Source organism: Neopsephotus bourkii, unplaced genomic scaffold (genome assembly GCF_033783945.1).
Source record: "Neopsephotus bourkii isolate Nb327-2 ecotype Australia unplaced genomic scaffold, CSIRO-AGI_Nbou_v1 NB_1292, whole genome shotgun sequence".
NCBI classification, from domain to species: domain Eukaryota; kingdom Metazoa; phylum Chordata; class Aves; order Psittaciformes; family Psittacidae; genus Neopsephotus; species Neopsephotus bourkii.
The window spans coordinates 5,437,579-5,451,848 of NW_026901776.1; the positions used below are offsets into that span (position 1 = coordinate 5,437,579).

Sequence of the window (14,270 nt, forward strand, 5' to 3'; positions counted from 1 at the left end):
TGAACGAGGCTTTGCATGCTGATACACACGTGGAAAAATAAGCACCTTCACATCTGGAACGCAAGATTTTAAAAGAAACAGCAGTATCTTTTTTGTGAGCTTCTACAACTGATTGAGGTGGGAACCTCCTTTGTGGAACTGCACTTGGCAGCAGATCTAGCATTTCTTGTCTTCCTACAGGACATGGGAGAACTGTAAATCATCCTACTCCTTTCCCACAGAATAATGTTTGCAATCCTGCACTGAGGGCACTAACTAGGGAGACAGGTTAACCTTTGCCTTTAGTCAAGACTGCTGTTAGCTCTCCACTTAAAATCATCGCCTTCATGTTTGCTATTCTGAAACCTACCCATCAACTTGTTAGTTTCAAGGGCAGGAATGTAATCTGGTTTAGAGACTGATTTTTGTTCTTTTCTTACCCAGCTGGTGTGAAACTGGAGATGTCTGCAAACAGAACTCTCCCAGCTGCCAACCACAGGTCTCTCTCAAGAAGAAATGAGTTGGAGCTACCATAATGATGTTTTATGTAGGCAAAAAACTGCAGGTACACCTCCTGGTTTGATACCCCCCTAGTTGGTTCTCAGGTGTCCTTCTGCAGCTCTGAAAGCCTGATTTCTTGCGTGTGTTAGCTGCAATTTACATGAATTATCTTGCTCCAACAGGTGTGTTATAAAGAAATGCAGCTGACACTGTACGAGTTGATGGAATATTGAGAGTTCTGGATTGATAAGCAGGGTAAGTCTGCCCCTTTTGGTGTAAATTTCAGTCAGTGAGGAGGCAGGTTACTCAGCACTGCATGCAAGCTTGTGCTTGCCAAGCCACTGCCTAACACAACGATGCAGCTCTTATCAAACACATATGGCCCAAGAAAGATTGTGCAGTCCCGGTTCTTTACAAATAGTTGAGTCAGAGTCATAGGTTTATAAATTGCCTTGTATTTTGAGAGGGACAAGGGATTAGATGTGATATAGGGATAATATGGAAGAGGGAGAGAAGGCAAGAGAAGCAAGGCTCTGGGGCAAAGGGATAAAGAAATCAGGCAGCCTGGTGAGCTATGTCAGAATCCCTCTGCAATTTGAAGGCTCCTTACAGCCTCATGTCACTGAACAATTTTAAATGTTAATGCAAAGTGTGAAAAAACCCCAATTTTTATTAACTTCAAACTGGGGGGGGGGGGGGAACGGGGGGGAGGGAGAAGTATCTATTGCTTATCGTTGTAATTATTTTTTTCCAAAGCTTTGTCAAAGGAGAGAGCGGAGCACCAAAGACTGTGGCCTCGGAGAAAACAGCCTTTACTTTGAAAACAGCTGGAAATTATCCGAGGAAGATAGTAAGAGGCAAGCTTGACTAACGAGATGTTCAGCAACCTCAAACACAAGAAACTGGTTTTGCAGGTTCACTCTGTAAATCAGATCAACAAAATGATCTGGATTAAAAAAACCTACAAGAGCCATCTTTGTCCTTCCCTCCCCCATGCTTTGTTCTTTGTTAGGCTCTGTTGTTTCACGGGCACAGCTGATTGTGTAGGCCTACAAACAGCTGCATCAGCAGTACTTAAGGAGTTGATGCTGATGCTTTTAGAGGTGAGGATCTCTCGTTGCCTCGGAGACAAGATGTTTAGAGTGTGTTCAGAAAGGACATTAATCTTCAGTACAAATGTAAACCAGCTGGAAAGAACAGAAAAAATGTATGTGTGAAATAGCCTGGGAGGAAAGCTCAAAAGAGTTGTTGATTTAAAAACTAAGGATGATTGAGGAGATGCATGGAAGTTTCCAGCTTTGCAGCATCTTTTTATACACTCCTCAGGGATTAAATCTTTTACTAATGTCCTCTAGAAACAGGATGGCATGGGGGCAAAACTATAGGATGTATAGATCTACTTTCTTGTATTCAGCCATATGCATAACACTGTGCAGGAGGAGATTGCCTGGAGAACAGTGTGAAAGCATTTAGAGATTAGACAGGCGTCTCTTTGGAATGGTTAAGATAGGGCAGAAACTCCCTGGGAGAAACGAATGCACAAGGCTGGCTCCCACACGGCTTGCTGCGAGCCTCTGGAATCCCGGGGAGCAGCCTGGCCTTGAAATGCACAGAAATCATAGCCGTGCTTCACCGCGCAGTGCAGTCAGGGATGCTCCGTACCGGCACGGCTCTGCAGGGCCGTGGCCTCTCCCCACCACAACCGCAACTGCACATTTTGCGTCTGTTCTCCTTTCCTGCTGAGCCTGACGTCCTCACCTGCTGTAGTTGTGAGGCAAACAAGAGCATTTCATTTGACTTCCAAGTGATTGCAATTTTCTTTTGGGGTTACTGACGGTACCCTATTAATCTTATGTGACCTGTGCGGAAACACTGAAAGCAGAAAGTCGGCAATGGGCCGTGCTCTGCAGAACGTCTGCTGTGGGACCGGACACAATGGCGTCTCTCTACAAACGTTGTTGCTTAAACCCCCTGGGTCCATAACCCCCTGGCAGTATCTCGGTATGTTTTTATTTGTTCACGGTGCGTGTCAAGCATGCCCGGAGATAGCACCTCTCCCTCTCTCCTAGCTGCTGGAACGAGACCGAAGGTTACTTCCCCCCAACCAGGGGCCGAGGGCCGGGTCAAAGCCGTTACTGCGGGTCTGCGCTCGGGGCGGAGCGAGGCACAACACCACCACCCCTCAGCCGCTGCAACAGCCGTAACGGCCGCCCAGTGCGGGGCGGGGCCGGGGCCGGGCCGCTTGGTAGCAGGGCTTCCTGAGGGCGTCGGGCAGTGCGGCAGTGTCTCTACCCATGGCGGCCGGTAGCGGTAACATCGGCGCCGGGGCGCCCGAGCGGCCCTACGAGCTGGTGGTGTTCGGTGCCTCGGGATTCACCGGCCAGTTCGTGGTGGAGGAGGTGGCGCGGGCGGCCGCCAGCGGGGAACTGCGGGGCGCCCTGCGCTGGGCCGTGGCCGGGCGGAGCAGGCAGAAGCTGCAGGCGGTGCTAGAGCGGGCGGCCGAGAAGCTGGGTACGGGCCATGGGTCGTGTGGCGCAGTGCCGTCGTCCGGAACCGGAGGGGCTAGCGCGGCCCCGGTGTCGGGGGTCTGTCGTTAGGAGCCGCCCTCGAGGGAGTTTGGGCAAGGGCCGCGGGGAGAGCCGGGGCAAGCCCCTTGGTGCTGGGGCGGCGGTGGTTTGTGTCGGGGTAGGAAGGGATGCTGCCGGGGGCCGGCGGGACGTGTCGGTGACGGCGGTCTCCGGTGCGCAGGGAAGGCGGCGGTGGGGCCGGAGGTCGGCGTGCTGCTGTGCGATGTGGACGACGCGGCCTCGCTGGCCGCCATGGCGAGGCAGACCCGGCTGGTGCTCAACTGCGTGGGCCCGGTGAGTGCGGCGATGCGGGCGCTACTCCCGCGGCTGCTGGCAGAGGCCGGGGCTGCATCTCGGCTGCTTGCGGTTGGGCTCCGCTCCTCGGGGCAGGCGACAGTGTAGCAGGTTGGCGTGGCGAGGTTTTGGTGTGCATGTATGTGTTAAGGTAAAGCATGTTGGGTGAGTTGTGCTGTGGAACTTTCGTTATGTGTGGTGTTCTTTCCTTCTACAGTATAGATTCTTTGGGGAGCCTGTGATAGAAGCTTGTGTTGAAAATGGTGCAAGCCACATTGACATCAGTGGAGAGCCACAGGTATGTGACAGTAGAAAAATGCTACCTTATGGCAGTGTGTTTATTTAGTATGTTTCATGTTCCTGTTAATGTTATGAACAGGAAGGCAAATTCTTCTTCATGATCTACAATTTTAAGATGTGTTAATTATTTTAAAGTACAGTGTGTTAGCTTTTAGGTGAGAGCCTCTAAGGTTCTTTCCAGAAATCCCGAATTTTTGAGTTCTGACTCAAAGTTCAGTTTGATCCTACGTAGGGAATTTGCACAGCTCACGTGTCTATGTCTGTCTCAGATGTAAGTGGGTTGAAGTATGTAGGGTGCTATGATACAACACAGTAAAGCATGGGTGGCTAATATTGGGTATGTCCAAACAGACAGTTCTGCTTAAAGTATTTGTTCTGTGTTTTAGTTTCTGGAAGGAATGTACCTGAAATACAATGAAAAAGCTGCAGAAAAGGGAGTATATGTCATTGGAAGTTGTGGCTTTGACTCTATACCAGCTGATATGGGAGTGCTGTACACCAGAGACAAGTTGAAAGGTGACTTTCAAGTGTGACTTTATGCTGAAAAAGAAATGCAGATTATGTTTTCATTTGATTTCCTAAAGCAGCATTACTTACATGGGAAGTTTTTCAGTCTCTCTTTTTGCCTGCCTTTAGCAGCTGATCAATTTTAACCAGATCTGGTAGGTAGAAATTTTAAAGTAAATCATAATTCCTATTAGATTGAAGAACATTGGTTGTTAGCTAGAAGAGGGATTCAAGGAAACGTTGCTTACAAGGACAACAGAACCTGCAGTTGTTATGAGTGGGCTGTTGAGCCAGTGTGTGGTTGTCCCTTGGCAAGCCTCAGCACACTGCTTCTTGTACAGTGAGAATCTTTGTAGGGAAGAGGCAGTGGGAAAGGGTTTGCAGATTGGTGGGTAACTGGGTTTCCTAAGTTTTGTTTTTCTACCACAAGCACTGAGAAGCTGGTGTATGAGTGTAGGCGGACAGTGCTATACGATACGTTTTACTTTAGGAACAGGTAGACAGTAACCAAAAGAGCATAAATACATTTGAGAAAAGATGTGAGATGTTTGCATGAATTCTGGATCAAATTAGGATCCTGGATGCATAAATTAGGATCAAATTTGCATTTGATCCTAATCTCAAATGAGGATGCTTTGTTCATCACATCTGACTTTCAATTGAAAAGGCCAGTGAGTATCCAAATGTTTTGCTTTCATGGGCAAATAAAACTGCTGTTAAGTGGGTTTGCTTTGCATTGAAGTGTATGGTCTGCTTTCAGTTTAAGAAAACTCAATCTGGATGTGATTGGAGGGAGAGGAGAGGCCTGAAAATGAGCATTTGTTTTTTTGGGAGGTTATAATTTGATGTCTGATACTTTTTTTGAACAAAGATGTCTCTTATCTCTTCCTGTTTTGACTTTATGGTATTGTCACCTGTCTATCCAGTTGCTTGCTATATTGAAATTTGCTCATACAAGTACAGTTTTGTAATCTGGGAAAAAACTGTGCAAAGCAAAACAAATCAGAATTTTGAGGAATTGTTTTATTTTGCTGTTCATCACAACTAAGGATTCTTTGGAAACACAAGATAATATTGCATGGTTTAGGATATCTTGTGAGTTCAGGGTTCTCTGTGGGTTTGTAGGCTTGTGGTTGGTGCTTTGTGGGTTCAGGGGGTTGGGGTGTGGGCATTTGCCCTAAGGTCTACCACAGATTCTTAACTCCATCCTGGTTTTCATAGCCTCCATCATCCTTTATTTTGAAACTTGGAGGAAAGCTAAATATGGTTCTTAATATTATTCTCCTTTTTTATTGATTACATTGTGTCATTCAGTCAATAAGACGTGAAAAAGGTAATGAGTAAAGCTAGCATTGGTGACCTCTACTGAAGTACTTCACATAAGAAATTTGATACTTGCTAACTGAAATAGCTGTGGAACTTAGTTTAATTTGAAACAAAGATGTGACTCTGCCTTTCCAACTAATAATGTCAGTGGTCTGCTATTTGAGGTTACCAGAGTGTATACTGTGGCTTTGTGAACTAGTAATTGTATATGCCAAGTAATGTTTTCTCTTCCCTGAAAGGTACCTTAACTGCTGTTGAAAGTTTCCTGAAGGTGAAATCTGGGCCTGAGGTTAGTTGGTTTATACCTTCTTGGAAAATCAGAGGTATTCTTATTCCCACAGGCCATCAGAATAACTGTTATTAAGTTAATTCAGACCAAGGAACAAGCTGGTATTTCCTTGATGATGAGTCCAAGAGCTTTATTTTTTAGGAGCTAATAAAAGCATCCCAAGCAAACACCCTTTTGTAAGGTTAGTTAGGCCGACGTCCTTACAACGAAGGCCAGAAGTCTGTTGCATTAAGCTGTTTCAATAGTTTTGGCGGAGATGTGGGGAGGATTCATACACAAGTCAACTATAACGGGTACATGGTGTGTTGCCAGTAATTCTAGTGTGTGTTTGCCTGTCTGTTTGGAGGGGTTATTTCAGTATACTTCATGTAATCATAATAACATGTATTGTACATAATAATCATAATAATTTCTAATACGTGTAATAGTTCTAAGATCATTACTAAACAATGCAAGGATGGCCCAAACTGGGATGGATTGGTGCCCAACAGTCAAACATACTGTTTCTCCTGTCCTGATCACTAATCTTGAGAGATGGGGCCAAGTCATTGCTTGTTCTTACAAACACCTGGAGTAAAAGCAGCCCATGTAATGAGAGAGTAATATGTATCTTTTAAAGGACAGGAAATAGTTGTTAATGAGAATATGTTTGGCATAAAGATGGCTTAAGTATGTAGCGTAGGTTGTAAGTGTTGGTGAGGAGGGATTTCAGTAATGAGAAATGTAATAGGATGGTTAGAAGATACATGTATGTATGTGTATAAACATGTATTCAATTATGTGGGACCTGTGGATGACACAAATCATACGGAGTAAGATGTGGAGATTGCAGTGGGTCTGGCTGAGCTGGAGTTAATTTTTCTCATAGTAGTCTTCATAGTGCTGTGCTTTGTATTGGTAGCTAGAAAGGTGTTGGTAAGACACCAGTGTTTCGGTGAGTCCTGAGCAGTGCTGGCACAGCATTAAGGCTGTCTGTCCAATGTTCCTCCACACGTTGACCCAGGAGTTGGTTGTTTAGGGGTTTTGTTGTTGGTTTTTTTCCCTATCTTATTTGCTCCCCTCCCAGTCCAGCAGAGGAGGAGTCTTGGTGGCCACATGGTGCCCAGCCAAGGCCAACCCATGACATTTCAGTAGTTCAGTGCATGTAATCGTAACACACATATGCAATAACTAAGAACATGTAATAATCTAAGGTCATTATTAAAATAATACATGAAACCTTTAGATATGGAGTTAATTACTGTTTCGTGGTATATCACTAGGGAACTTGTGTACATGATGGGACCTGGAAGTCAGCTGTTTATGGTCTTGCGGATCAAGACAACCTGAAGAAGCTTCGAAAAAAGATAGGATATGCCCCTGTTCCAGTAGTTGGTGCAAAGCTTAAAAGGAGGTATAAGTCTGAGATGGGAAACATGCTGTCTTCTAACAGTTCCAGTATTTGTTGTATAGATTTTGAATACTATTACATACTAAAAAGATGCATTTAGGACTTCAGTATAATAAGAACAGAGATACTTATAGAATTGAAATTCAGTTTTAGAGATTTGCTTGCAGTTACTGAAAACAGAACACAACCCAGCATTTACTGGGTCTCAAAGTTAAATTGTTCTAAGGGGAGTTTAGTGGTGTGGTTTTGAACTTCAGAAGTGATCAATAAAATGGAAGAAAGAAATGTGAGGAGAATATTATTTTGTTATCAGATTCTTCCTTTCTGTAGTGCATGGCATCTTGAGTTGAGTTATAGATGGTTTGCTTTTGGTGAAAAGAGACAATGTCATAAAAATGCTTGAGAAAGGCCAGTATTGGTAGGGCTGTTACATTGATAAGTTTCTTCAGTTTGTGTGAACATTTGAACATTTTTTTCTGACCTTGGTTTGTTTGGTTTTTTAATTTATCCTTTTACAGAGGGCTTGTGTTCTACAGTCGGGAATTCAAAGAGTACTCCATTCCATTCATGGGATCTGATGCTTCTGTTGTGAAACGGTCTCAGCGTTATTTGCACACAGAGTTGCAGGAAACACCTGTAAGTTGCTGTTATTAATACACTGTCTTTGTTACTGTTTTCAGTTAATTTCTTTTATGTAATAACTGTTCAGTTAGTAGTAGTGCAGATCTGCATAGTAGGGCCGCTGTAGGTAGGTAAACAGTAATGAACCGGAATGTGCTTTTGCTTCTGTGGAGAAGGTGGCTTGTTCTCTTTATCACCTTTGGAAGCTGCTTGACTTGATGTGGTCTGGGTTCTTCTGGGCACACTGGCCTATTTGATACTGCTTGATCCTCTGCCTGATGAGCTTGCTTATTGCTGCTAGCATAATAGTTACAAGATTATCTTTTAGGGTTCTTGAGCTGTCTGATTTCTAGGTATGTATTTGTGGGGAATAGGAGCCCTAAGTCACAGAAATATTTGTAAGTTAGGCTTCCTGATTTTCAGGAATGATAAATGCATTAAATTCTCTTCTTGCAGAGAGGCTTTTTTTTGTTGTTGTTGTTGTATCAGTAAAGCTTCTGAAAGGGTGAAACAATAAAATAAACATCTTGATTTTATTCACAGCCTTCTCTTTTATTGCAGTATGTCAGGGAAAGTTCAGGTTGGACAATAGAGAAGGCTGTTCTGTGAAAGGCGGCCTGTCACTGGAACAGGCTCCCCAGGGAAGTGGTCACAGCACCAAGCCCTTCAGGGTTCAAGGAGCATCTCTGGACAATGCTTTTAGTCATATGGTTTAGTTATGGGTAGTCCTGCAAGGAGCAAGGAGTTGGACTGGATGATCTGTATGGGTCCCTTCCAACTGGGGATGTTCTAAAGTGTAGCTGTAGTTAGGTCAGTCTAGTGTAGTAAACATTCTGATAAAGAATTTATAGGCTGCTCATTTGTATCTGGAGAGTAAAGGCAGTATGAAGTGGTGGTGGAAAAGATGCTAAGTTTTTTGTTTTCCTCATGGTTTCATGAGAGGAGACCAGCACCAACAATCTGTATAACAGCTGTGCAGAGTCACAGGCATCAGCTAAGAGATGAAGGTGAAATACCGTTCTAAAAATATATGTGGAAAGCACAAATGAGAAAGGCTTGCTACTGTTACTTCAGATTTGAAAAGTAAGGCAAGGCCTCAGTTTCTCTTAAGCTAAAGCACAAAGATCTTGGAGAAGAAGTTTTAAATCAGATACCAAAACACAGCTTTCTTTAGAGTTTTCCGCTCTTGTTTACTGTGCTCATTTCCTCACCATTCTGTAGTTACATTCAATTCTCATAACGCATTATGAAGTGAAGCATTATTTGAAGAGTTGTTTGGGACTAAGGCAGTCATTTAAGGCCGTATTTAAGCAGCTGTCTATTGTATCAAACACGTGCATCCTAAACTGAGGGTAGATTTATTTGTACAAATGAATTGATGCAAAAATTGTAATGTCAGTTCTGCCTCTGAAAATACATTTCTGCCTTAGGTGCAGTATGGTGCTTATGTGAACATAGGTGGTCTTGGTTCTGTTATGAAGCTGATGTTTGCTGGCATTTTATTTCTTCTTCTTGTGAAGTTTAGCTTTGGAAGAAAACTTCTGACAAAAGTAAGTGTTTAAAACACAAAATTAAAATGTTCGGAGGCTTATTTTTCTATCTAGTTTACTGTTGGTCATCTTTCTGTTTTGTTTTTCTCCCCTGCTTTATTATGCAGTACCCAGAATTTTTCTCTGCTGGACACTTCACAAAGAAAGGACCAACCCAGAAACAGGTAACTAGCTGTTTCCTGTCACAGTTACTGAATAAATAACGGCGTGTGTCATTGTGTGGATTGAATAAATAACTGTGTGTCATGGTAATGATGAAATAGTAATTTAGAGTCAACTGCATGGAAATAATGTCTGAATATATGCTGTGTGTATTCACACAATATCTCTTCAGATAGCTTTGAATATTTAAGTGCATTTTCTGTTACTAAACATCGAAGTATATAGAATTCGGATTAGGATGGGTCTGATGTATTTATGTGATGCATAGATTTAGATATTAGGAAGAAATTCTTTACTATGAGGAGTGAGACACTGGCTCAGGTTGCCCAGAGGAGTTGTGAGTGCTCCATCCCTGGCAGTGTTCAAGCCCAGGCTGGACGGGGCTTTGAGCAACCTGCTCTAGTGGAGGGTGGCCCTGCCCATGGCAGGAGGGTTGGAACTGGAGGAGCTCCCTTTTAACCCAAACCATTCTATGATGATTTACATGCATGGCTTACAGCACCCCATCTGTCAATGATGATGACAGAGGGAGACTGAGCAGCAAAAACAGAGGACTGAAAGCACTGAGAGAATAAATGGACTTTAGAACAGTAACAGTTCCAACACAGTGGAAGTGATTAAAAAACATAGGTGAGATTATGCCTTTTAAGCAGTGTCTCAAAATAACTACTCTCATGTCTACATGGTTCATAGAATTTGGTGTAATAGATCCTTCTGTTTTCTACTTGTGTTTGTTGGGAGTGAGTTACTCTTTTGGTGACCACACTTGTCTTGTCTACTACAGATGGATGGAACCTCTTTTACAATTACTTTTTTTGGTGAGGGTTACAGTGAAGGGCAAGATCCCCAGAGTGGCAAGCCAAATGTAAAGATCTGCACTGAAGTGAAAGGACCAGGTATGTAAGTTAGTAGAAACTAACTGCTTTTGCCTCATACTCCCTACTTTAAAGTAGGGTGGTGGTTCCACTGCTCTTTCTTTCACCCTTGAGGAGCTCTTGTAATGCGGACAAAGTTAACAGCCTTTACAGAGGAATACCTTGGATATTAGCCCTCACTGAGACCTGGTTTTTGAAACAACCAATTAATTTGTGTTCTTCTCATTCTCTTTCCTTCTGACTTTCCCATTCAAATTTTCATTTTTGCAGATTAAAGGAGTTAGAGGGAGAGTGCTTTGAGGACAGTTTCCAGTTGTTACAGCCTGGACTTAGTACTAGTTTGTTTCTAGTCCCCTGTAAGTCAACTTAGAGGTAGTGTGGTATCATTCCTAATTATAACATACTTGTGCTCAGATCATTCCCTTTAGGGGAGATGGCACCTGAAGTAAAGTTTGGAGACAGCAAGAAAAACACTAAGAAAGGAGTTACTAAAGCATAGCTTATTTAAATAACTAGTGATGTAGCCGCAGCAAAGGTCTGAATTTCAGGCAGAGGCTGGGGGAAGCTCCTTTGACAGAGGGCTCTGTAACGAAGAGCCCTCTGTCTCTGTGAGGCAATGGCTTGTGCTTGTGCCATTATAGGCCATATTTGTCCAGCTTAGATCTTGAGGATTTCACCAGCTATTTGGGAAGATGACCATGTAAGAAAAGCTGATCTTAAATGCAGAAGGCTGTTTCATTACCAGATTATTCTTCAGCAGGCTGTAGGTAAAAGCAATATTAAATTTTATATTTCAACACGTTGTACATAGTTGGTGGTTGGTTTTTGTTTTGTTTTTGTCAGAGCCTGGCTACATTGCTACACCAATTGCAATGGTTCAAGCAGCTGTGTCTCTTCTGGAAGATGCAACTTGTCTGCCTAAACAGTAAGTACTTTCCCATGCAGAGCAGCTTGATCTCCCTTAAAGCTACTGTGTGCACTTGTTTCTCTTTGAAAATACAGATCTCATAAGCCTGTGGATTTCTGTGTTACCTCACTCAAATGGCTGTGCAAGGGAGATCTTTCACCACGAGCTGCTTTAAAGCCACTTACTCTTCATCTGCCTTTTAATTTGAAAGGATGTAGTTCATAGGTTTTTAGTACTGTTTTTGCATTGTGTATTGCATCAGTATTAAGTTTGTTGGATCCAGAAATGAACCTATGAATATGACCAGCTTGCCCAGTTCTTCACAGGCTTTTCTGTGGGACAGAGTGGTGCTCTTTTTGGCAAGGAACATATATTTGACTTCTAAAAAAATTGTCACTCAATTTCATTTTACCACTAATTGTTTTTATTTCCATTAACAGGGGTGGTGTATATTCTCCAGGAGCTGCTTTCTCCAAAACAAAGCTGATTGATCGCCTTAACAAACGTGGTATTGAGTTCTCTGTTATTAGCAAGCCTGAAGTCTGAACTCAGAACATAACTGTATCAACTAACACCTTTCCTGAGTCTAGTTCCAATAAAACTCATTTGGCTGCAAAAGCCTAATCGTTCAATAGTTACACTGTGCTATTGTTTATGGCAGAAACAGAATTAAAAATGAGTGTAAAGTTATAATACTATTTGCTATAGTGAATAAACCCATAGAGGCTATGGAGTTTTAATTCACAAGCCTGTTACTGGGTGCTAGTTCTAAAAATTTGTTTGATCTGATCCCATCTTGAGTTTTAAGTTACTGTGTAATAGAACTGCTATAGCATCTGCTTCACCATTAAACACAGCCTTCTTCCTTCACCCCATTCCACCACTACTAAAAGCAGGCAGGCTCCAGCTAACAAGTGCCTTAGCAGATGAAACCACTAGTTGGTCCTCTTGCTTGTTTGGGATGATTCCTATGACTTCGTGGTGTTCTTACTTCTAATGCCTTCATGGCCATGGTGAAATAAAGGAGGAGTGGTGGTTTCTTGGAGTTCAGAGGAATAGTTTTGTCATCTTGTCCTGGGTTATAATAAAGATGAGCTGCCTCTGTGCTGTTGTCTTAAGGTGTGCTGACTTTCATCCTTACTAGCTTACCTGTAGTGAGCTGTGCTCAAAAAGGAGACGAGAGAAAGCAGAAAGAGTAGGGGATGTCAGTATGACCATGACTGCATTAAATTCCATTCCTTTGCAGGGGCACTTGGGTTTTTTTGTACCGGTAAAGCTTCTGAAAGTTACTCTGAGGTACAAAAAGCTCTACATCTTCCTAAGGTCCATGCCATTAAGCATCTTTATTATTGGGCAAATCACATGCAAACTGTTGCTCTCTAGTATGATAGCTGTACTGAAGATTATCTTACCTTATGAATAACTACATTGTATGGTGATGTTTCAGATACGTCTTCTGAGCTTTGAACCTTGACAGCACTGTCTTCAATAACTTAAAAGATGTCTGTTAATGCATTATTAAATACCAAACAGACTAACTTCAAACAGGGCTCAAAGAAGTGTTTTTTAAAAGGAGGCAGTATTATGGAGAGAGCATGGGTTTTATATAAACCAGGTGATTATAACTTTTGTACTTACACTTAAATCAATCTCCTGCAAATATGAAAAAAGATTTTTTAAAAAATTAACTATGAAGAGAAATATGGTCAAGAGAATTGAATCAGTGTGCAAAGACCTTTGCCCAAGCCTCTAAGTCATAGTGCTTGCTATCGATGGCAGGAAGGAGGAAGCCACTCCGCAGGAGTCTCCATAGAATCTGCTTTTCTTGCCTCCTGCCCTACCAGAAGTTGCTGAACTGTCACAAAACAGCAACATGCTGTCCTTCAAAGCTCAGTTTAGGAAAAAACTTCCTTTCATGCTTACATATCTATGAACAAGAAAGCTGCAAGTAGTTTGTCCTAAATTCAGTGAAGGTGGACAAGCCAAAATCCAATGTGCATGTATAAATCAGTAAGCACCCGTTACAACAAAAGCAGAAAAACCTTCACAGTACTGCTACCTGAATGACACCAGAGACTTTGTGACTGCCCTCCCCTAAGTGATACATCTACTCCCAAGGCTATAATCATCTTCACTACAGTATTGTCCCACACCCCAAAGGTATGACAACCTAAGTGAGCCTCTTACTAGAAGTGAATAGCTCTTTGTAACAGGTAAGAAATTGTCTAACAAAACTAGAGCATGACAATTTGTTAGTACATGCGTGGAAAGCTTATGCATGTACGTACTAGCACACGCCCCTGTTCAGCCCCTGATTTTGTAAGTTCCTTCAACAACTGCATAATGAGCTGAATCACGGAATCTAACTGGCAGAACAAAAGGAGTAGTAAGAAGTTGACAGCTTCCAGAGGGAGAACTCTTCAGGTTGTCTTAACTCAGTAAAGGTTTTACAGGGGGTTAAAAGGAGGATAATGAAACTAGCTTCATCATATGGACAATATATAAGAAGAAAACAACTCTTGAGAGATCACAACTGCTTTGTTCAAGGAGGCAAAGGCAAAAAGATCAGCACCAAGATGACAAGTGTTACTTCTTTTATTGTAACACTGTGATGGCTGTGAATGGGAGCACAGTTTAACCCAAACAGCTAATGGGTAAAATTTCTGCAAAAAGCCATCACTGAATTTTACACAGGCTAATATCACTTAACCTACATCACTCAGCTGTCATTCACTGAACTGGATCAGGAAACTGAAGCGTGTGCATCTTGCTTGTACATCAAACTATACAGAGCTACCGAACACTTCTTAAATTATGAGACGGTTAAGCCAGAGATTGCACCTTTAAGGATCTAAGTATACTGAAAAGTCCAATTTTAACTTGGATCTATGCAATGAAAACAAGTGGATTTCACAAACCTATGGGACATCCTGCATACTGCAACTAACTTGGAAATAAAGCCTTCCCCATTCAAGACTGCTTCAGAAAGTACTATATGTACA

General features: G+C 42.5%; 1 protein-coding gene across 1 annotated transcript; it reads left to right on the top strand.

Annotated features, from left to right (window-relative positions):
• Window positions 1-2,737: 2,737 nt before the first annotated feature.
• SCCPDH (saccharopine dehydrogenase (putative)) lies at window positions 2,738-11,894 on the top strand. Its single transcript, XM_061365799.1, has 12 exons — window positions 2,738-2,991; window positions 3,229-3,341; window positions 3,559-3,639; window positions 4,028-4,157; window positions 5,714-5,763; window positions 7,026-7,156; window positions 7,672-7,789; window positions 9,205-9,324; window positions 9,432-9,488; window positions 10,271-10,382; window positions 11,205-11,286; window positions 11,709-11,894. Exons 1-12 carry the CDS (start codon window positions 2,775-2,777, stop codon window positions 11,812-11,814), a joined length of 1,317 nt encoding a protein of 438 aa, XP_061221783.1. The 5' UTR covers window positions 2,738-2,774; the 3' UTR covers window positions 11,815-11,894.
• Window positions 11,895-14,270: the final 2,376 nt, after the last annotated feature.